The 24095-nt window shown below is 39.3% G+C and overlaps 1 protein-coding gene across 2 annotated transcripts in view; it reads left to right on the top strand.

Moving 5' to 3' along the window:
- MLLT3 (MLLT3 super elongation complex subunit) overlaps positions 1-24095 on the top strand; it is a 286329-nt gene that overhangs the window by 156574 nt on the left and 105660 nt on the right. For both annotated transcript variants that reach the window (XM_078436759.2, XM_060609676.3), the window contains exons 3-4: positions 337-419; positions 10859-11002. In XM_078436759.2, the coding sequence (XP_078292885.1) occupies positions 337-419; positions 10859-11002 (227 nt within the window). The remainder of the gene's footprint in view (positions 1-336; positions 420-10858; positions 11003-24095) is intronic.

Genomic DNA, 24095 nt, shown 5'->3' with positions numbered 1-24095 from the left:
CTAAAGCTTCAGGGCAGGGTGAGAACACCTGAACTCAAGTCATTAATGATCACGGTTGACTGTGGTAAAATGCCCCCCATCAAGATTTGAACAAATAGCTTACCATATTTGCTTTACCTAGGAAAATTATTATAGATTCTGAAAAAGAAATAGAGATCAGAAAGGGAGATGGGGACTTGGGAAAGGGCTGTGAAAATTGGGCATGATCTAGACAGGAGAGTGGGGTTTTCTTTCTTTCTTTTTCTTTCTTTTATTTATTTATTTTTTTCAGAAGAAAGAAGAATGTCTTTTTGTCTTTATTCTCCTCTCACCTATTTTTTCTTTTTAATGTTGCAGTGTGCAAAGATCCACCTTACAAAGTAGAAGAATCTGGGTATGCTGGTTTCATTTTGCCAATTGAGGTTTATTTTAAAAACAAGGTATGTAATCTTTACCCATTAATCTTTCAGTAGAAGATCCGCCATTAGCCAAACAATGTTTAAAATAATTTTGATTCATAAATACGCCTATCACTAGATGATTTTAAAATAAAAGTTAAATTTGTCTTCTAGGAATTTTGGCTATTGTTACCCTTAATTATAGAGGAAGTGGCTAAAAAAGATAATTTCAGTTCTCTGAAGCAAGATTATATGAAATTCATTAAACTTTCTTTTTAAGAGAAGAATGATTACCATTTGAAAAAAGATTAATGTATGTTTGTAAAGCAGAAAAGACATTATGTTTTTTCAGTGAAATGCTCTTTTTCTCATTTGCGTATTTCTAGAATTTTAGACACTTGCAAACAAAAATCTCTCATGTATCCTTAGCTGCCACGCACACATGACATACGTATACAACTATATCAACTTGATGTATTATGGATTCTACTGGATTTAAAAGTATATATGTAGCACAATACAGACTATATAAAATTGGATAAGTTGCTCAACCTCTGTAGGCTTCACTTTCCTTAATTATAAAATGGGGATAGGATAAGAGTGTCTATCTCATAAGGATTAGATACAATATGTCTGCACAGAACATTTAGAATAATGCTTCAGTATATATGTAAGCACCTAGTAAATGCTAATGATTACCTTTCTCAGTAACCCCACTGAAATATTCACATGGTTTTTTTTTTTTTAATCAAAATCAGAATTTGTTGAGATGCATTTATGTCCACTTATGTGATGTGGCTTTACATTGATGTATTGATTGTTTTTTCCCCTCATTTCTAGTTGGATTTCCTTTAAAAAGCTTTTAGCTTTCTTTTGTTTTATTTAAAAAATTGAGATATAATTTATATACCATAAAATTAATTTTTAAAAAGTATACACTCATTGGTTTTAGTGGATTGTGCAATCATCACCACTATCAAATTCTATGACTTTCTTAGTATTTTCATCACCCCATAAAGAAATTCTGTACTCACTGGCACTCACTCCTCATCCCCCTCACCCCCATCCCCTGGCCATGATTAATCTACTTCCTTTTTCTATACAATTTCCTATTCTGGAATAGTACAATATATGACCTTTTGTGCCTGGCTTCTTTCACTTAGTGTATCTTCAGGGTTTATCCAAGCTATAGGATGTATCAATAATTATTTTTTTAATAACTGAATAATATCCCATTGTGTAAATATACCACATTTTTGTTTATTAATTTGTAATTTGATGGACGTTTGACTTACTTCCACCTTCGGCTACTGTGAATAATGCTGCTGTGAATATTCACATACAGATTTTTGTGTGGACATGTTTTCAAATCTCCTGGTGTATATCTAGATGGAGTGGGTGGGTCATATGGTAACTCTTGGTTTAACTTTATGAAGAACTTCCAACTGTTTTCCAAAATGACCATACTATTCTACATTCCCACCAGCAACGGTGGGAAGGTTCGTTTCTCCACATCCTGGAAAACACTTGTCATTTTCCATTTTAATTTTTTTTAAACGTTTATTTATTATCGAGAGACAGAGAGACACAGAGTGTGATCAGGGGAGGGCCAGAGAGAGGGGGAGACACAGAATCCGAAGCAGGCTCCAGGCTCTGAGCTGTCAGCACAGAGCGCGATGCAAGGCTTGAACCCACAAACCACAAGATCATGACCTGAGCCGAAGTCGGAGGCTTAACTGAGCCACCCAGGTGCCCCTATCATTTTCCATTTTATTTATTTTTTTTTTAAAAAATTTTTTTTTTTTTCAACGTTTTTTATTTATTTTTGGGACAGAGAGAGACAGAGCATGAACGGGGGAGGGGCAGAGAGAGAGGGAGACACAGAATCGGAAACAGGCTCCAGGCTCCGAGCCATCAGCCCAGAGCCTGACGCGGGGCTCGAACTCACGGACCGCGAGATCGTGACCTGGCTGAAGTCGGACGCTTAACCGACTGCGCCACCCAGGCGCCCCTCATTTTCCATTTTAAAAATTATAGTTATTATGGTGCATGTGAAGCAGTTTTGATGTGCACTTGCCTGATGAGTTACAATTTTTGAGCATCTTTTCATATGCTTATTGTCCATTTGTTTATTTTCTTTGGAGAAATGACCATTTAAATCTTTTGCTCATTTTAAATTTTTAAATTTTAAAAATGTATTAACTTTTTAGAGAGAGAAAGTATGACTGAGTGTTGAGGAGGGGCAGGGGGACAGAGGGAGAGGGATAGGGATAGGGAGGGAGGGAGGGAGGGAGAGAGAGAGAGAGAGAGAGAGAGAGAGAGAGAGAGAGAGAATGAATGAAAATCTTAAGCAGGCTCCATGCTCAGCGTGGAGATCAATGCAGGGCTTGATCTCACAACTGTGAGATCATGTTCTGAGCCAAAATCAAGAGTCTGATGCTTAACCTACTGAGATACCCAGGTGTCCCCCATTTTTAAATGTATTCATTTTCCATTTAAGTGGTTGTGGGTTTTTTTTCCTTTTCTTTTTTTGAGTTTATTTATTTTGAGGGACAGCACATGTGGCAGAGGGGCAGCGAGAGAGAGGGGGAGAGAGAGAGGGGGAGAGAGAGAGGGGGAGAGAGGGAGAGGGAGAGAGAGAGGGGGAGGGAGAGAGAGAGGGGGAGGGAGAGAGAGAGGGGGAGGGAGAGAGAGAGGGGGAGGGAGAGAGAGAGGGGGAGAGGGAGAGAGGGAGAGGGAGAATCCCAATCAGGCTCCACACTGTCAGTGTAGAGCCCAATGCGGGGCTTGAACTCACAAACCATGAGATCACCACCTGAGCTGAAATTAAGAGTTGGCTGCTAACTAACTGAGCCACCCAGGTGCCCCTAAGGTGGTTGTGTTTATGGGAAGGAATCCAGAGGCTGTCTCTTCACCCATCCCCATTTTTAATACTCTAGAAATTTAATTAATAAAGATCATGCAGTGCTTTTCTTCCCTCTTGTCACACTGTTCACATCCAGTGTTTTATTTCATCTAGGCATTGGGCTGTCCACAGGAAGAGTCTAGGCTTTTAAGCCAGAAAAGACATTGTTCCAAAGAAGCTAGGGGATAGGCTCTTATCGTCTCTTGGGAGGATCATACTGGGTATAGCATTCTATTCTCATCACCTTAAGTCAATTTAACATTGCACTGACTTCAATTTGGAAACAGTGCTGCAGTGAAGTATCTTCATCTTCTCTCTCTCTCTCTCTCTTTTTTTTAACCTTTTCTGGTCATTTTTACAGGCTGTCAGTTCAACAAAAAATATATTTTCTGAACTGTCCAATTTCTTTATTTGCAGAAATAACTGGAATCTGCCTACACACCAGATTTTAAGAGGGCAAAAGAAAGATGAAGAGGCAGCATGTATTGTATGTGTGTGAGCACATATCACACACACACACACACACACACACACAAGTTCAGTCTTCTCGGCACTTTGGGTAGTCGTTCTTATTATGGCGGAAAGACCTCTTGTTTACTTGTTTTGTGAAGAATTTTAGTTGATTAAAAAGTGACGGAAGAAAGAGGCACATGGAGATGGAAAGCAGTAATTCCTACGGAGCCATTAGGAAATAGACACTTGGGCCAAACACTACTGAAGTAGATTTTTTGTTTAGCATCCACGCTGGCTGATTTCTATTTTCTAGTTTGAGATTTTCGTTAAGATTTTGTATTTAATAATGATTGCTATTTTTATAGGTGCACAATGAGACATGTAGATTTCAGTGTTTGTAATTTGAAAGAGTGGGATACACCTAATTGGTCCTGTGTAGAGATGTAGATCAATAAATGGTGGGTTAATAATACATGAACTCCTAGGGGCACCTGAGTGGCTCAGGCGGTTAAGCATCTGACTTCGGCTCAGGTCATGATCTTGCAGTTCGTGAGTTTGAGCCCCGCACTGGGCTCTATGCTGACAGCTCAGAGGCCGTTTCAGATCCTCTGTCTCCCAATCTCTCTCTGCCCCTCCCCAACTCATTCTCTCTGTCTCTCAAAAATAAATAAGCATTAAAAAAACACGTGGAATGCTATATAGCAGTTGATTTAGCAACATGGATAAGCAAAAACAAAAATGATGACAACTTAAAAGTCACAGAATTCTATGTATGTGGTTATGATATCATTCATGTATATTTTTATAAGCCACTGAAGCTGAGAATAAATGATGTTCTAGAAATACACATACATAGTATAAGAGTGTGAATTGAAATGATACCACAGGAACTAAATAGCATTGGTTATTGGGGAAGAGGGATAGAGCAGCTTATATTTATAAAATTTTATTTCTTTGAAGAAAAAGGTAGACACAGTAAAAGTGTTAACATCTGTTTAATCTCAGCGGAAGGTTCCTGGGTGTAGTATTTAATGTTCTTTTCTGTATGCTATTAAGTTTTTAATTAAAAAAAGAAATTATTGCTTTGTCCTCTCTTTTCATTGATCTTGCAGTTTTTTACAAACCAAAGGTTTGCTGTATTCTCCGAGTTGGATATATTTCTCGTTCCTCTTCCCTCTGAAATGATCTGTGGGTAAAAATGTAGTAAGTCCAGGCTCTTGCCCCAGAATAGACATTCTATGTCTTCTGAGTTTTTATCATTTTATTCAGCCCTGGAGTTTATTCGACTTTGTCTTAAGAATGAACACTCATTACAGTAATGGTTTATGAAAAGTATTGTTCAGCTTTCAGAGGAGGTGAAAGCAAGCTCCAAGTGATCTTGGGAGAGTCCTACTGCTGCAGATTGAGGATGAGATCATCCTGTCCTCCATTCTGTCTTCATCGTTTGCTTTCCCTGCTTCCAATAAGCCTCTTTTCATTTCTGCTCTACATTTAGTTGCGAAGTCAGAGTCATTACCCCAAAAGGGGGTGGGGGTGAAGTGTCTGTCACTACTTCTTTTGGGTTCATGTATGTGTATTCTGTCTTAGTTTGTATTTGTGTTCAACAAAATAAGCTTCTCTATGAGAATTACGAGTGTTGCAGAAACTTGAAACCAATAGGCACACTGATAAAACATAATTGACTCTAGCATTTTAGGATGAAAGGACTCCCTGCTTCTCTCTTTCATTCCGTCCTCAGAGAAGGTACCTGAGGAAATGTCAAGGACCGAGGCAGAACAAGAGGGACAGTCTGATCTTGCCAAAACCAGATTTCCACCTCTTAGAGGAAGTGTAGTAGCTTTATGTGTAGAATAAATGCATGCTTTCTTGTTTGAAATTTGAGAAGACTCTTTCCTGAGGAGCATAGATGGACATAATAATGACGTCTGCCCTCTAAGAAAGAGATCCGTTGGCTAGAGCACAAGTTTGTGAGTACTTTCTCCTTCCTCAAGAGAAAAAAGAAAAATCTTTAAAAGAAAATTGCACTCAGGATTCATAGAAAGGTAGTCACTTTCTGTGGTCATTACCCTTAGTTTTATTGAAAAGTGGTCTTTCTTTCTTTCTTTCTTTCTTTCTTTCTTTCTTTCTTTCTTTCTGGTATAAAAGTGTTGTGGACTATGAAGTGATACTGAAAAGTATGTAGAAGTATACTCTTTGAGTCCTTTTAATCATTGTTAACTATTTGGTGTTGTCTTTCCTGATCCTCCCCCCCCCCCCCCCCCGCCCCCATAAAGATGCACAGATAAAATCTATGTCAAGTAGAGATAGGCAGGGGCATAATATATCATACTTTAATATTTTCTATGACTTACCTTTAATCTACTTGGCACTATGCCTTTCTTAATCTGTCTTAAAAATGTTTTTTAAATATTTATTTATTTTTGAAGAAGAGAGACAGAGCATGAGTGGGGGAGGGGCAGAGAGACAGAGGGAGACACAGAATTGGAAGCAGGCTTCAGGCTCCGAGCTGTCAGCACAGAGTCCCCATGCGGGGCTTGAACCCACGAGCCGTGAGACCATGATTTGAGCCGAAGTCGGACGCTTAACCGACTGAGCCACCCAGGTGCCCCTAAATCTGTATTTTTAAACATCTGAATGGTATTCAATGATATGATATACTCACTGAAAGATCATTTCAATTTTTTTTTTTTTGCCATTACATACAGTGATACTATGAACATTTTATAATATATGTATCTTTGTGCACATATTTGGATATTTCTGTGGGAAGAGATTCTTAGAAGTAGAATTACTGAGTTAGCATGTTGATAGCTGTTGCCAAATTGTCTTCCCAGAAGGCTTTACAAATTTACAGTCCCAATTATAAGGCAGAAAACAGCCCTTCTTATGTTTTTAATTAAATTCTAAGGTTGTGTTGACTGTTTTACAATGGAGAGGAAAGGCAGGTAAGTAGAAAAATGACCATAATTCAATGTGATAATTACATTAATAAAGGAATGCTATAAGAGGGATATCTAATACAGATTGGATTGGAAGTATTAGGAAGGCTTTCCAGTGGATTTCATGCTTTATCTGGGTTTTGAGTAATGAGCGCATTAATAAGCAAGGGAAGGGAGAGGTGCTGGGAGAGAAAACTGTATAAGTGTGGGGAGCACTAGATGTGAAAGGCAAAACGAATGAGGTAATGTAGAGTACTGGGAACCACAAGTGCTCCGAAATTATGGAAACACCGGGTGTCATAAGAGAACAAAGGAAATGCAGGAAAGGTATTAGAGGACTGAGATGGTTATTCCAAGGAAGAGGGATTTTATCCTGTGGGAGATGATGAGTCATTAAAGGCATTTATATCAATGAAAAGATGTAATCTAATTTTTGTTTTGGGAAGATCACTGTCTTGCCACTGTAGGAGGTAAAATGGGGTGAGTTGAAAAACAAGGAGGTGACCCGGTGAGGAATGATGAAGGTCTAACTAAGGCGAGGGTATGGGAACTGGACAAAAGGGTTGGATTTGAGAGTTCCTAAGGGAGAATATGGAGTAGAACTTGGGGACTATTTGAGTGTGCTGAGCAAGGGAGAAGGAAGAGCTGGGGATGGTTTTTCTGTATTTTAACTTTGGCAAGAGATGAGGATTTCTGTTTGCCAAAATATAGAGTATGGGAGAAAGGACAGATGAATAGAACTCCAGTTTAAGACAAATCGTGACTTTGAAGTTGCTGTGGGTCAGCTTGGTGGAGATGTGGGCAGATGTGGTGTGGAGCCCCCGTAAATGGCAGTCAAGTGGGAACTGGGCTGGAGGTACAGATAGGGGAGTCATTGTCATAGAGGTAGAAGTGACACCCTGTGAATGGGCGTCGGCTCCTTGGGGACTTTGCCCAAAGTTAAAGGATGTTTAAGGGTCAGTGAAGAAAGCAGGGAGGCCGGTGAAGAAGACTGAGAAGGAATGCCAGTAAGCGTGAAGAAAACCAGGAGGGAGGGGTATTCTGATGAAAGAGGAAAGGAGCAGGTTTCATGCCGCTTGGAGGTAGAAGAGAAGAGGCAGGGGCGCCTGGAAGGCTCAGTCAGTTAAGCATCTGACTCTTGATTTCAGCTCAGGTCACGATCTCACGGTTGGGAGATCGAGCCCCGCATCAGGCTTCCTGCTGAGTGTGGATCCTATTTGGGATTCTCTCTCCCTCTCTCTGCCCTTCCTCTATCTCTCGGTCTGTCTGTCTCAACTAAATCAATAAACATTAAAACAAAAGAAGTGTAGAGATAGTGAGTGAATGAGTGGAGACTGATTTGGAGAAGTTTGGATGAGGAGGTAGAAACCATAAATTTGTAGCAGGTAATGCCTACATTTTGACAGTTTCAGGAACTAAGACTTTCGAGTTAAAAGAACCAGTTTCACATCACTTTGTTTCATCACATTACATATATAAAAAGTCCTTTCTTTTTAAATTTTTTAATGCTTGCTTATTTTTGAGAGAGAGACCGAGCATAAGTGGGGGAAGGGCAGAGAGTGAGGGAGACACAGAATCCAAAGCAGGCTCCAGGCTGAGCTGTCAGCACAGAGTCCAACATGGGGCTTGAACTCACAAACTGCGAGATCATGATCTGAGCTGATTTAGAGGCTTAACCCACTGAGCCACCCAGATGTTCCAGAAGTTTTTTTTTTTTTTAAAGAAAAACATTGCTTTATTTGACTATGTAAAATTTTAATATGTCATATACTAAATATATATATATATATATATATATATATATATATATTTAGCAAGGCAGTTTGTAAAAGTGTTAAACATGGAGGTACCATATGACCCAGAAATTCTCCCCATAGGTGTATATTCAAGAGAAATGAAAGCATACGTCTAGATAAAAACTTGTACACAAATGTTAATACCAACATTGTTTATGGTAGCTAAAAAACATAAAAAATACACATATCAATCCACCAATGAGTGGATGAAAAAAACTGGTATACCCATTCATTGGAGTATTATTCAGCCATAAAGAGGAACTAAATAACTGACGCATTACAACATGTATGAACCCTAAAAACATCATGTCACATTAAAGAAGACTGTCATAAAAGATGACATGCTGTGTGTGGGTATTTTTTGTGTTTGTATGAAATGCCAGCTCCACAGAATAGGCAATTCTAGAGAAACAGAAATAGATTATTAGTGGTATAAGGGAATGCAGGATCTGGGGGAATTGGAAATGACTACTAATGTGTTTGAGTTTTCTTTCTGGAATGATGAAAATGTTCTGAAATTAGACGATGGTGATGGTTTCATAATTCTGTGAATACTCTAAACACCACACTAAGTTGTATACTTGCAAAAAGGGTGGGTTTTATGGTTTGCGAATTACTTCTCACAGCCATTAAAAATAAAATGGCAAGGCTAATGACTAATGAAAACAATTACAACATGTCACAAAGATGGTTTGTATTTGTGACACAAAAGGAGTTTTTATGTAAAGTAATACAACAAATTCTAAGTGCCTTAATTTCCTCATTTGCAAAGCAGGACTCAGAACTGACCTTGAGGAGAGCTATAAGAATTGAATGAGATAACTGTTAATGTTGATGTTAGTTATTGTTACTATCCTCAGTCTTCATTTTACCTGGGATGTTTGAGAATCGGTGTGGAGAGAGGTTTAAATGTTTAGCTAACTAAAGTAATGCCTTGAGAGCAGAACTCGGGTATCGTGAAATTCTAATGATTCTGTTCTTTTGGAGATGATGCTTATTTTGTGTTCCTAGTTCATTTCAGGGCTGTTTATGGCATTTCTGCTGTGCACAGGTGCTAAATGAGTTGTCGGGCGGTGTGCAGTGACGATTCAACTATTGTTCCCCCTTTCAAGAACTTATGATTTCACAGGAAAAAGGGAGATAATAGGATGATCGACTTAAGATGTGCAAGGGTGAGAGAGAGATACAGAACAGAGGAGAGGCAGTGGGAAGTTGGGAGTGGAGTTTCTAGGAAGGTTTCCCCAAAGTGATACCTGAAAGGAGAAGGACGAGAAGTTACTTAGGTGACACGAGGGTGGAGGAATGGAGGAGGGCAATGAAGGTAGTCATGTAAAGCAAGGGTGAAACCCAGGATTAGCCTAGAGCGTAGTAAATACTGGAACAACCAATAGCCATGTGTTCCTTGACAGTGGTGGGATAAGGAGCCAAGAACCGGGTTCTGAAAGCCCCTATGAGGCCTTCAAGTGAGCTTTTGATTTTTATCCTAATGGCGACTGGAAGGAAGCTTTTGAAATTTTCATCAAGCTGTAAAAATCGCTAGGTTTTTGGCTCCTAAGGGTAATTTTGAGGCCTCAATGAAGGAGGAATTGAAGAGGAATCCATCCGGAAGGAGGAAGACTTACAAGAGAAAGGAGCATATTGTAGTTTGGGCAATGAGTAAGAGTATGGGTTAGAGGGCTTGTTCAGGAAATATTTAGGAGAGAAAATGGCAGTTCAGTTGTTGGTGATGGTGGAGGTGGGTAGAGTGGGAAGGGGAAGAAGTGGCTTCAGGGTTATCTTAGGTTTCTAGGTGGGTGGCTGTGTTGGTGGTGTTATACCACTTGAGATATTGCAAGAAAAGTGGTGAGTTTATTCTCTTAGAAAGCCAGAAAGTGATTCATCAGGTATTTCCATTTTGCTCTGTAGATAATTCTTTGATAATTTTCTTTCGCCAGCACTTTGACACTATAGCTGTTGGGTATCTGTGAAGAATAAAACTTTACTTTTAAAATCTGTAGATATGGGATGCCTGAGTGGCTCAGTCGGTTAAGCATCAGACTCTTGATTTCTGCTCAGGTCATGATCTCATGAGTCATGAGTTCAGGCCCCGCGATGGGCTCTGCTCTGATAACACGGAACCTGCTTAAGATTCTCTCTCTCTCTCTCTCTCTCTCTCTCTCTCTCTCCCCCCCTCTCTCCCTCTCTCCCTCTCTCCCTCTCTCCCTCTCTCCCTCTCCCTCTCCCTCCCTCCCTTACTCCCTTCCCCTCTTCCTTTCTCTCTCCCTCTCCCTCCCTCCCTCCCTCCCTCCTTCCTTTTGTCTCTTGCTGTCTCTGTCTTTGTCTTTCAGAAATAAACTTAAAAAAAATTGTATATGAATAACTCTTTTCTTAATTTTTTTTAATCTCTAGGAAGAACCTAAGAAAGTCCGCTTTGATTATGACTTATTCCTGCATCTTGAAGGCCATCCACCAGTGAATCACCTCCGCTGTGAAAAGCTAACTTTCAACAACCCCACAGAGGAGTTTAGAAGAAAGTTGCTGAAGGCAGGCGGGGTAAGTGGCACTGTCTTGTGAAAAACCTTTGCATCAAAAAATAGATGCTAGTGTGTTAAGTATAATAATGTGAGAGTGGTAAAAGAGAGGAAGTACCTTAATGACCTAGCTATGGACTCATGGTTTGGGATAAAGAGGTACGCAAACAATAATCTTTTAACTAGGTATGAATCTGAAATTGCACTGTTGGTTAGAATAGCTTTATAGTCCACGCAGTTGAAATCTATTTTAACAAAAAGCCAAAAACAATAAACCCTGCTCAATTAAAAGCACAATGTGTGAACTTTGTTATATCAGTTTATAGAAGCTTTTAGGTAAAGTTGGAAGTCATGTTTAAAATTAAATAGGTTATTATCCAGATTTTCTTGATAAAAATTAATAGAAAAGGTATACTCATTCACATTACATGTTTACGTCGTTTAAATACACCTTTTACTTTGTTTGCGTTATATGGAGGTAAAAGGTGGATTTCTTTTTTTTTTTTTTCTTTTTTTTTAAGATAATGATAGCCAAGGTGTGATAAATATTTTGTCAGTGTGATTTGGTTAGGATGGGGAAAGATTTTTTTTTTTAATTAAAAAAAATTTTTTTTAATGTTTTTATTTTTAGAGAGAGAGACAGCCAGCAGGGGAAGGGCAGAGAGAGAGAGAGACACAGAATCCGAAGCAGGCTTCAGGCTCTGAACTGTCAGCACAGAGACTGATGTGGGGCTCGAACTCACAAACTGTGAGATCATGACCTGAGCCAAAGTTGGATGCTTAACTGACTGAGCCACCCAGGCACCCCTTTAATTTTTTTTTAATGTTTGTTTATTTTTGAGAGAGAGACAGAGAGAGAGAGAGAGACAGAGACAGAGACAGTGTGAGCAGGGGAAGGGCAGAGAAAGAGGGAGACACAGAATCTGAAGCAGGCTCCAGGCTCTGAGCTGTTAGCACAGAGCCTGACACAGGCTTGAACTCACGAACCATGAGATCATGACCTGAGCCAAAGTCAGACACTTAACCAACTGAGCCACTCAGGCATCCCAGGATGGGGAAATATTTTTAAGTGGAGTTTCTTGTAGCACAAACATACGGAATATTTGCTGCTGTCAGCTATACAGACAAGCTCTGTTTACCAGTGGAAATCTACTCTACCGTGGGTGCCATTGGAATCACCGTCCTCATTTTACTTCAGATGAACTTCCTGTGTCCTCTTATGTGGGCAGTTCAGACCCCATGAAGTGTTGAAACATGTTCCTTTTTTAGAATTTTCTTCACTTCACTTTAGTTTTTCTGGAAGGTGTTTGATAGTTTTGCATCCATGAACTTATCATTATGTGCAAATGTGTGGACCGTAACTGCGCAAAATGCCTCATTTCTACCATAAAAGCTACCTGAGGGCTATGCAGGGAAGAACACAGTTTTTTCCCTTTATTGCAACCCCTTTTTGTGGGCTTATCAACAACCACTTTGAGAAGTTATGGACCCTCTCATAAGAGAATCACCCATGTATGCACTTGTGTGAACATTTGGGGTTACATGGAACTCTCGAGGTTCATGTTTTGGGAGCCCAGTTTTGCAAGCTCCTGTCCTTTCAGCTGAAATACTAATATGCATTTGAAGCATTGTAAGTACCTTTACACACTTCATTCAGCATTGTACCATGTCAGTAGATTATGGGTTAAATAGGTGTTAGGCCAGCTTTAGAAAATGAACCACCACATACAGTATTTTATGGGGAAATATATCTGCATGAAGAAATAGCCTTTGGTAATACAACTCATTTTAAAGTTAGATATTTGTTATACATTTATTAAGGAAGTGGTTTTTTTTAAAAACCTATTTTATTCTTTTTGTAGTTACCAAGAACACAGTGTTGATGCTATTTACCTGTGGCTATGCCCTTAAAAATGGAACTGGTCCCTTCTTGGGTATTTACCCAAAGGAAATGAAAACACTAGTTGGAAAAGATATATGCACCTTTATGTTTATTGCAGCATTATTTACAATAGCTAAGGTATAGAAGCAACCTGTGTGTCCATTGATAGATTAATGGATAAAGAAGATGTGGTATATATGTATAATGGGATATTGCTCAGAAATAAAAAATGAATGAAATCTTGCCATTCATGACAGTGTGGATGGACCTAGAGGGTGGATATTCGTTCAATTTTTTTATTATTTTAGAGAGAGAGAGAGAGAGAGAGTGTGTGTGTGTGTGTGTGTGTGTGTGTGTAAGCAGGGGAGACGGGGAGAGAGAAAATCTTAAGCAGGCTCACACTGAGCCTGATGCAGGGCTTAGTCCAATGACTCTGCGATCGTAACCTGAGCTGAAACCAAGAATCAGATGCTCAGCTGAGCCACCCAGGTGCCCCTAGAGGGTGGATATTCTGTTAAGTAAAGTAAGTCAGAGAAAGACAAATATCATGATTTTACTACTATGTGGAATCTAAAAACAAGCCAAACGAACAAAACCAAATAAAACAAACAAAAAACCCAGAAAACAGACTTGTAAATACAGAGAACAAACTGGTGGTTGCCAGAGGGGTGGAGAGGAGAGGGTTGGTGAACAATGTGAAGGGGATTAAGAGGTACAAACTTCTAGTTATAAAATAAGTCACGAGTATGAAAAGTATAGCATAGGGAATATAGTCAGTAAGATTGTAATAAGTTTGTATGGTGACAGATGGTGGTGGCTACATGTATGGTGAGCATTTCAGAATGTGTATAGTTGTCGAATCACTCTGTTGCACACTTGAAACTAATACAATATCGTATGCCATTGGTACTTCAATCAAAAGAATGAACTGGTTTATTTTAAATCCTGATTCTCATTTTCTTTCTATGATGGTGGCATTCTATGCTTCTGATTATTCCTCTCGGCTCTGTAGTTAGGTGGGTAATTGCAGCCTGTAGATTCTGGAACTTGAATATAGCAGGCTTCTGGTAAGAGTTGTAGGAAAAAGTAAATATGACACAAGAACTGTTAAAAACCCTGCTTAGTCCCAGAGTACTTAAGGGTTGCTTGCGAGCTGGGGAAGAGGTTACAGGTCAGTGATAATGCAGCAGGGCGCAGGCCTGCGTCCTGAGAGGAGGGTCTCCAGTAGATTTCTGTCTCACTCTTGTCAGCCTTTATCGCAGAATTATCCTCCTCAACTTCTAACTTTCCTTCTTTGTGTTTCTTTTTAAGTGCTGTTTGAAGCCTGCAGATTTTTTCCTATTAAACTTAGAGGGTGTCTTGACACCTCTAAAATAAGTTGAAATGTGAAACATTCAGGCACACCAGTTACTTCACATAAATTCTTTAAGGGACTGATGCCAGTAAATTTTGTGGTAAAATTAAAATTAAAAAAATTGTTGAAGTAATGGTAATCCCATAGATTTGATTTTAAAAAATCCATTGAATAGGGGAATATTAGTCTTCTATAGAAATGTGAGAATCTATCGACTAATAAACATTTTTTGGCTTACCTAGATTTTTGGCTACCTTGTATTGTTTTTACCTGATGTGTAAACATTTATCATTGTGTTAGTTTATTAATACAGCCGATAATGGTGTTACTAACTTATGAGCCATTTTGATTTTATTAGAAGTATATTTTTTAAGGGGCACCTGGGTGCTCACTCGGTTAAGCCTCTGACTTCAGCTCAGGTCATGATCTCAAGGTTCGTGGGTTCGAGCCCCACGTCGGGCTCTGTGCTAACAGTTCAGAGCCTGGAGCTGCTTCGGATTCTGTGTCTCCTTCTCTCTGTTCCTACCCTGCTTGCGCTCTGTCTCTGTCTCTTAAAAATGAATAAATGTGAAAAAAAAAGTTTTTAAATAATAATTAAGAAATCTTTTTTTTTTTGAGCTTTACTGGAACAATTGACATATATATAACATTGTATAAGTTTAAGGTATACATTGTATTGATTTGACACACTTGTATATTGCAGAATGACTCCCACCATACATCTCCATCACTTCACATAATTACCATTTCTTTTTTTGGTGAGAACATTTAAGATCTGCTTTCTTAGCAACTTTGAAATAGTAATTCAGTAGCATTACTTATAATTGCCCTGCTTTCTGTTAGATCCCCAGAACTTACTCATCTTATAACTGGACATTTGTACTGTTTGACCAACATCCCCACCCTTTCCCCCACCCTGCATCCCCCGGTAGCTACCAATCTAGTCTCTGTTTTTAGGAGCTCAGCTTTTTTAGATTCCACGTAAAAGTGATATCATGTAGTATTTGTCTTTCTCTGACTTTCACTTAGCTTAATGCTTTCGTTTCCACCACGTTGTCACAAAGGGCAAGATGTCCTTCTTTCTCACGGCTGAATAATATTCTGTTATTTTATCCATTCACTTATTTCCAGATCTTGGCTGTTGTAAATAATGCTGCAATGGACACAGAAGTACAGATGTCTTTTCAGTATCCTGTTTCCATTTCCTTTGTATACACACACACACACACACACACACACACACACACACACACACACACACACAATTGGGATTGCCAGATCCTGTGGTAGTTCTAGTTTTAACTTTTTGAGGAACCTCTGTATTGTTTTTCTATAGTGGCTGCATCAGTGTCCGGTCCCACCAACAGTGCATTCGGGATTCCATGTTCTCCATATCCTTGCCAATACTTACCATTTCCTTTCTCTTGGATGATAGCCATCCTGCCAGGTGTGAGGTGATGTCTCGTTGTGATTTTGATTTGCATTTCCCTGATGATGAGTGATGTGGAGCACCTTTTTATGTACCTGCTGACCACTGTGTGTCTTCTCAGGCAGCACTTTAAATCGGATTGTTTGTAGTTGCTGCTAGATTAAGGTGTATGAATTCTTTATATATTTTGGGTATTAAGCCCTTATATGATTTGCAGACATTTTCCTCATAGGTTACCTTTTCATTTTGTTGCTCATTTCCTTTGCTGTGCAGAAGCTTGTCAATTTGATACGATGCCACTTGTTTATTTTTGCTTTTGTTGCCTTTGTTTTGATGTCTGTTAGAAATCTTGGTCATGACTGTGTCTCTTTAGATAAACTTTTTTTTTTTTTTTTGCCTGGGTTTTAAGGTCAGGAGGGGGTGCTGACCCCATTACATGGGGTCGCCTGGATGGCTCAGTCGGTTGAGTGTCTGACTCTTGATTTCTGCTCAGGTCATTATCCCAGGGTCATGGGATTGAGCCCCACGCTGGGCTCTGTGTGTTGAGTATGGAGCCTGCTTGGGATTCTCTCTCTCTCTCTCTCTCTCTCTCTCTCTCTCTCTCTCTCTGTTTCTCTCCCTCCCTCCCCCTTTGCCCCTGCCCTACTCATGTGCTCTCTCTCTCTTAAATTAAAAAAAAAAAGAAGGGGCGCCTGGGTGGCTCAGTCGATTGAGCATCCGACTTCGGCTCAGGTCATGATCTCGCAGTTTGTAAGTTTGAGCCCTGCGTCAGGCTCTGTGCTGACAGCTCCGAGCCAGGAGCCTGCTTCAGATTCTGTCTCTCTCTCTGCCCCTCCCCCACTCATGCTCTGTCTCTCTCTCTCTCTCTCTCTGTCAAAAATAAACATTAAAAAAAATTTAAAATAAAAGAAAAACAATTACTTGTATTAAATAGATGTAAAAGTTCTATCTTTAAAGGAAAAACTTAATCCTGTATTCTTATGTACTGTGTGAAATCATTACAGCTTGAGGCATGAGTGGAATAAGCTTACTGTTTTGGCTATGGTTCTTTCTCCTTTTTCTTTTAAACCAAAAGTACACAGCACCATTAAAAGTTGAACTTGGCTTTTCAAGATATCAGAAAGGTTATTTTTAGAGGCGGTAGCATCTTGGAAAAATGCTTCTAACTTTTAGAAGAAAACGATTCCAAAAATTTGGCTTTTTCTAGAAGAATCTTAAAAAATTGCAGATTTTTTTCTACTTGAAAAAGTATAAATCAATAACTACAGGACAACCTTTTTTTTTTTTTGTACTGTTACAACTTGTTTCTAACTAGTTTGCAAAAAAAAAAAAAAAATGTACCCTGTGTTCTTCTGTTGAGTAAGTCCCTAATATTAAGGATATTCTTACTTAAAAAAAAAAAATAAAAAGAAAGAAAAACTTCTGTGGGAAGGACATATTTGTAATTAAGCATTATTTTGTGAAAATACAGGAATACAGAGCTATTTCAGATGCTAAAGGTAGTTTCCTCTAAATAAGAAGAGCTTGCTAGGGAAATTGTAGATTTTGTTTAGGGCCTAGCCCTGTCAGGCTTTAAGTAAGAAGAAGAAGGTAGGGGCCAGGAGAGCTTCTGAGAGGAGATTGCCTTTATTTTGAGATCTTATTTTATATTTTGGTTGGTGGGAGAGGTAGAGGACAGTGAGCAATAAACTTTTGAGGGTAAGACTTGATATAATAATCTATTTGTCCTTGAATTTTGAAGCAAGAAGACCAAATGTGCCCTATAGAGAAGCATCTCTGAATTCCAATGAGACGTTTCTGCTTGTTTTTTTTTTTTTTGTTTGTTTTTTTTTTATAAATGAACAGATGAATCCTTCTTTAGTGATTTTCAAAATGCTCATTAGGATGTCAGGATTTTTTTTTTATTTATGATCATAATAGATTATTTGTTTCTTTATTGATCACTTTCTTAGTAGCTAGAGTTCAATCCTACCGTGCTGAAGGGTTTAATATCCATTACTTTTGATTGAAAGTGGATGAGGTTTTCTTCTGGGTGTGGGCTAAGTAATGATAGTGTATTGTCATATAAGCTGAAAGTCCTTGTTCCACTAACTCACTTCCCTGGCTTTCATGTTGGGAGGGAGTGTGATACAGTTGGAAAAGCTTTGAAATGAGGCAGATTTAAGTAGAGACCTCATTTTTGTCATCTTCTAGCTGAAGAAAGTTATTACATCTCTCAGAATCTCAGTTTATCCATAAGAGACTCTTACATACGGAGAACAAACAGAGGGTTGCTGGAGGGGTTGTGGGAGGGGGAATGGGCTAAACGGGTAAGGGGCATTAAGGAATCTACTCCTGCAATCATTGTTGCACTATATGCTAACTAACGTGGATGTAAATTGAAAAAATAAAATCCACAGAAAATCATGGTAAACTCGAATGATATGTTGTGTTGTACTGAGAGATACCTATGATTCCTTTAATCTAGATCTTAAAGGTATGTCCTAAACGTCACAATGTATAATTATTTTTCTATGGTAAAAAAAAAAATTTTTTTTCAGTTTATCATCTGTGAAATGGGTGAGACTGTATTTTCCTCACTGAGAATGTCCAGCCATGGTGTGTGGCACATAGTAGATATTCAGCCCCTTGTTTTTTTGTTTGTTTCTTGTTTTCTTGTTTTCTTCCTTTGTTGGTTTAGAAAATCAACAGATCTTGGGGCACCTGGGTGGCTCAGTTGGTTAAGTGTCCAACTCTTGGTTTTGGCTCAGGTCATGATCTTGTAGCTCACGAGTTTGAGCCCCACATAGGGCTCTGAGCTGAAGTGTGGAGGCTGCTTAGGATTCTCTTTCTCTCTCTCCCTCTCCTCTCTCTCTCTCTCTCTCAGATTAGTCTCCCTCTCTCTCTTTCTCTCTCTTCCCTCCTCCCCCTCTCCCAAAATAAATTAACTTAAGAAAAAAGAAAGTCGACAGATCTTTAACCATGTGTATTTCAAGCACTTAAGGGTACAGTGGAAAAGGTTTGTTATAAAGTGTAAGCTGCTCTTATAGGCATCTTGACCGCCAGTTAGTGTGCCTGGCACATTGATGGGCCGGTGTTGGATTTAAAGAATTTTAGCCCACAGGATTTTTCTTCAAGGAGCTGAATTCTGGCAGTTTGTATTTTGCTTGTATCAAATGAAACAAAGATCTGTTTAGAATATCATTTTTTAACATTTTTTAATTTTTTAGAGACAGAGAGAGACAGAGCATGAGCAGGGGAGGGGCAGAGAGAGAGGGAGACACAGAATCCAAAGCAGGTTCCAGGCTCCAAGGCATCAGCACAGAGCCTGTTGCGGGGCTCGAACTCATGAACCGCGAGATCATGACCTGAGCCAAAGTCAAGGACACTTAACCGACTGAGCCACCCAGGTACCCCTAGAATATCATTTTTTACGATGCAAGTTTTCATTAGAAAAATGATCAGCTCTTATCACTGTTGTGAATTCTGTATTTCCAGCAGATTAAATAAAGGTTTCTCAAGCCCTCACAAGGGCTCCTATGTAGTATGTTCAGCAAGGTAGTTGCATCCCTATGCCGCTGTAAAGAAAGCACAAAAGGACAGGCATCTTTGGAGAATTGAGTTTTTGTTACAGCTGCTCCCCCCGCCCCCACCTCTTGTTTTTTTTTTTTTTGGCCTGGAAAGCAAATGGTCTGCTTTGATTCTGTTGTTCTTCATGGAATGGTGGTAGGATATTGGTAGGCTTTTTTGCTTGCTTGCTTTCCTCAATTAAACAGGCCAAAGTCTAAACATGTTGTTCAGTCTATTTCTGAATCACTGGCAAGCAGTTAATTTTGAGGACTGAAAATTAAAACTAACCACAGCAGTTGTTAGAACTCGGGTTTCTATAGGCAGAAATCCAATTCTGTTCAGACACCACCTGTTTCAATAGGACATTTCAGACGCCCAGTTGGCAGGGTTTGCTGGAGAAGACATGGGGAACATGCTTGCAGTCTGTGTTAAGTCTGCAGCATAACGCAGTCCCGCTTCCCCGAGTGACAGTTACATTTATATATGGTATGTTTTTGCAAGGAATAAATTGGAATCTTTTTGAAATACTGCTTATTGTGAAGTGGAATTCAAGTCCACAGTAGACCCCCACCAAGGGATTTTGGTTATTAAAGGACCAAAGGGGGCTCATGGTAAGAAGCTCTCTCCTAATGCAGCTGCGGAAGCCATCTGAACATAGCATTTTATCGCAGGGTTCTGGAATGAATCTTGTCTAGGGCCGTTTAGTATTTGCTTTTGTAGGGGAATCAAGAACACTTCTAATTTCTAAACTGTACAAATCACATCCAAACCCCCCCATTTTACTTTTTTTTTTTTTTTTGAATAGGTAAATGCACACATGATACAAAATGACATTATAGTGAGCCTTCCTTCAGGCCACCAACGAAGCTGTAATGAATAACCTTTTACGTCGTTGTTTGCGCACATGGATGAGTTTATCCGTAGGAAAAATTCCTGGGAGTAAAATCACGGCTCCAAGGCAAAGTGGAATTTAAATTTTGATGGACACTTACAAATTGCCTGTCAAAGAGGTTATATCACTCTGTGCTTGCATCAACAATGTGTGAGAGTACCTGTTTCTCCACACCGTTCATTTATTAACCCCCCCTCCCAATCTGTTGAGTGAAAAATGATACCTAATTTTTAATTCAGGTTTCTCTTATGAGTGATGATGAGCATCTTTTCATATGTTTAAAAGCTATTTTCATTTCCTCTCAAAGACCACATTTTAATGTATTTTAAATTGGAAATTTTCCGTTTCAGTTTCAAGTTAAATTTATGGGTATTCTTCCCACATACTTACATTTGGAAAGGTTACAACAAGATATGGAAGCCTCTTTAACCGAGGTCTGTGTTTTCAGGCTTTCTTCAACGTGTAACAAATTATGTTCTTAGGAACTGATTTGTCAAGACTTGGGCTTCTAAAAATGTAAGTGGCTTTTGTGGCAAACTCATCCCAGTGCCCAGAGGATGGATAGCTGGCTGCTTATTTTTAAAATGACTCAAAGAAAATAATACATGGAAGATTATTTTAGTGGCTGTTACTAGACGGCTTCATTGGATTTTTGGGTATTTGTTTTGGGACAAGTGTGGCTTTTTGTTATTTTCTGGTATATATCACCCTGTAATTACCTGCCTCAAAAGATAAAAGGTTGCTGCTGTTTTTCACCGGCCCTGATCAAAGGTGATTTATTTAAATAAATGTAGGATCAAGCAGGCTGACTCATTTATTTGGCTGTTTGTCAGAGTTGAGGTTAATTTTCTGTCGTATTTGCCATTTTTTCTTTTTTGTATCCCCCCTCTCCCAGAGCTCGGAAGATTAAATCCTGAAAGTAGAGCATACATATAAATGATAAATAGAGAGGGGCCTGGGTGACTCAGTTGGTTAAGTGTCCAGCTTCAGCTCAAGTCATGATCTTGGGGTTTGTGAGTTCGAGTCCTGTGTCAGGCTCTGTGCTGACAGCTCAGAGCCTGGAGCCTGCTTCGGATTCTGTGTCTCCCTCTCTCCCTGCCCCTCCCCACCTCGTGCTCGCTCTCTCTCTCTCTTAAAAATAAACATTAATTTAAAAATCATAAATAGAATGTCAAATTTGTGAGGCTTAGTTCCAAATGTAACATTCATCTCATAAATTTTTAGGGAAAGTGTGGTCATAGTAGAAAGTTACATCACTCAGCATATTAGTGGGCTTATGTTTTAATTTCACCCAAAGTTACATAAGTTGATTGCAGGACAGTTAGGAACTTGTGAAAATGTGCACTGGAAGTAGTCGTGGTCTAGAACAATCCCCTTGCCTTCATTTGTTGCTTCTTTCCTAATTACCTATTTTACCTTCTCAGTAAGGAAAGAAAAAATAGGGGCACACGTTTCCCAACGTCCACAGCTCACATGTGCTTCCTGCGTAAGTTGAGCAAAGGCTAAATGGGAGAGAAATGAAACAGGTAGATACTCCTGAGTTTGCACTACGAAAAAATTCTGTTGCGTTTCAATTCTCGGTGTTGGAAGGTGTGCGACGTTTCTTTCGGCAAACCTCCCAGGAGCGGCGGTTTCGCTGACTATGTATATGTGGCAGCCTTCATTTAGTCCTGAAAGGAAATACTGTGATATTTGACAGGAAAACAACACGTAAGCCTGCCCCTGGTTCCCACCCCCAGTGCACAAAAAGCCAAGAAAATAAGAAGTGAATAGAAAAGGGGAAAAAAATGGAAGCATGTGAATCTTGGAGATTTTCAAATTAAACAACGAACAATTCTCTCTCTTTTTAAATACATACATATTACAATTGAAAGCCATTGGTTCGAGTTTTCCCTCTCTTCTTGGCTCAGGTAGCTCATTCCGTACTTGTTTTAAAGCCGCGTACGAGGTTTATCTAGTATATCTGAGTGTGTTCCCTTCCTTCTAGCATCCTACTAAAGGAATTGCTTATGAGAGCAGGTGTCTGCCTTGATAGTCCCTGCTGGATATTGTTTTTGCCTCATACTGTATAACATTAAGTAAAAATAATTTTTGCAGCGGGGGGTGGAGAAGAGAAGCTGTAATTAACATTTTATTTTCTGAATTTATGTTGTCCCCAAAGTTATACAAAAACCTGACAGTGATGGGGTCTGACCATAGCAGTTTAAAAAAGAAATGTAGGAGACTCTTGAAATAGATATTCGGCTTTCATTTTTGAGGAATAAGGATAAATGGTAGGTGGTTTAATATAATAACCTTTATTCCCACAAGGGACACAGCCGTGGTGTGATAGAAAGAATGTTTGATTTGAAATCTGAAGGCACAAATTCAGTTCTCAGATCTGCTGCTAATTTACCTTGGGCTTTACTGAAATAAGCACGATACCCCCCTTCCTCCCACTTGAGATGATTAAGTAAAATGTGGAGCATACTTAACCAGTCAGCAAATAATTATTTATAGAACGACCTCTTTTTTTCCTATAGGTTTTTATGATGCTTTGGTTTAAATCACAGTTTTTGTTACCTCGAAAGGTGAAAATAAAAGATTTTTATTCCAAGACGTTGACATAATAATGGTGTTCTACTAGAAAGAACATGTTTTAGCCCCAAGAAGGAATCTGGCTTTTTACCTATTTTTAACATAAGTGGATGCTAACTTTAGAAAATGTAGACTTTCTAGAAAAGCAAAAGGAAAAAACGAAATCATAATCCCTCCAGTAACTGGAACCACTGTCAATATTTTACTTTGTAGTTCTCATGTAGATGAGCTATCTCACAGGATGTTTATATTTGCATTTAATGTATTACACGTGAATTTCATGTGTTAAACTAGGTGACTTTATTTTTGTTCAAAAACATCTCCTCACACCTCAGACAGTTGATGGAAAGATTTTGGTTGTTTGTTAACACGTTACGAGTAATGTGTTCTATGTTGGCCTGTGGTAATGTGAAATGGTTAAATATAAAAAAGGCTTCAGGGGCACCTGAGTGGCTCAGTCGGTTAATCATCCGCCTTTGGCTCAGGTCGTGATCTCGCAGTTCGTGAGTTCAAGCTCCATGTTGTGCTCTGTGCTGACGGCTCAGAGCCTGGAGCCTGCTTCGGAGTCTGTGTCTTCCTTCTCTCTGCCCCTCCCCTGCTCATGTGCGCGCGCTCTCTCTCTCTCTCTCTCTCTCTCTCTCTCTCTTTCAAAAATAAATAAACATTAAAAAAATTTTTTTAAAGCCTTCATTAATGGAAAGATCGAGTAATATATAGATGCCCTAGCCACAAAGCAAACTCGTCCGTTCTTTCAACTATTGTCAGAGTAAAACTGGAATATAGTAAAAATCTAGTTAACTTCACAAATTTCAGTCTTAATAACTCCTGGTGGTTGAAGAGATGGATTTGAGTGGTTTACCTAGACAAGTGTACGCATATAGCATCACTATCATAGTGTCTTTGGGCACGTTAGAAATAAATGCCCCCACTTCTCCCCGCCGCAGGAAGCCTTCGCACAAGGGACGCGGCATAGCTAGGGTAGCATAGTGGGATTTCAGCGTGTCCTCACTCCGTTGGCCAAGCATCTTTGTGCAGGCGGTGATCTGGACCACTACTTACGGTAATGGTACTCACTATTTATAGGTCCGGAGAGAGAGGTGATTTTTATGTTAAAACAAAACTATCTTGTCTGAGATAATCTGGGCAGGGATGCCTGGGGAAATAATAAAGAAAACTTTCTTGAAATTTTATTATCAGAATATTCCAATTTTGAATAGCCGTGTCCTTTCCGGTGTTTAGCCTGGACTCTTGTTCTGCCGCTCTGCTTTGTGTTTTTAGCTTATGACACTGTTATGCAATGTCCATAGATCTCTATAAAGGTCTGGTTTAAGCACAGGAAGCAAGAGGACTTTTGATAAGACCATTGTGCTAAACCGGGGGTTTCAAATGTCACGGACTCTGAGACCAGGACAACCCTTTGAAAGAACATACC

This window comes from Panthera onca, chromosome D4 (genome assembly GCF_046562875.1).
Source record: "Panthera onca isolate mPanOnc1 chromosome D4, mPanOnc1 haplotype 2, whole genome shotgun sequence".
Lineage (NCBI taxonomy): Eukaryota > Metazoa > Chordata > Mammalia > Carnivora > Felidae > Panthera > Panthera onca.
Note: the sequence above shows the minus strand (reverse complement) of the source record. Positions and strands in the feature narration are given on the sequence as shown.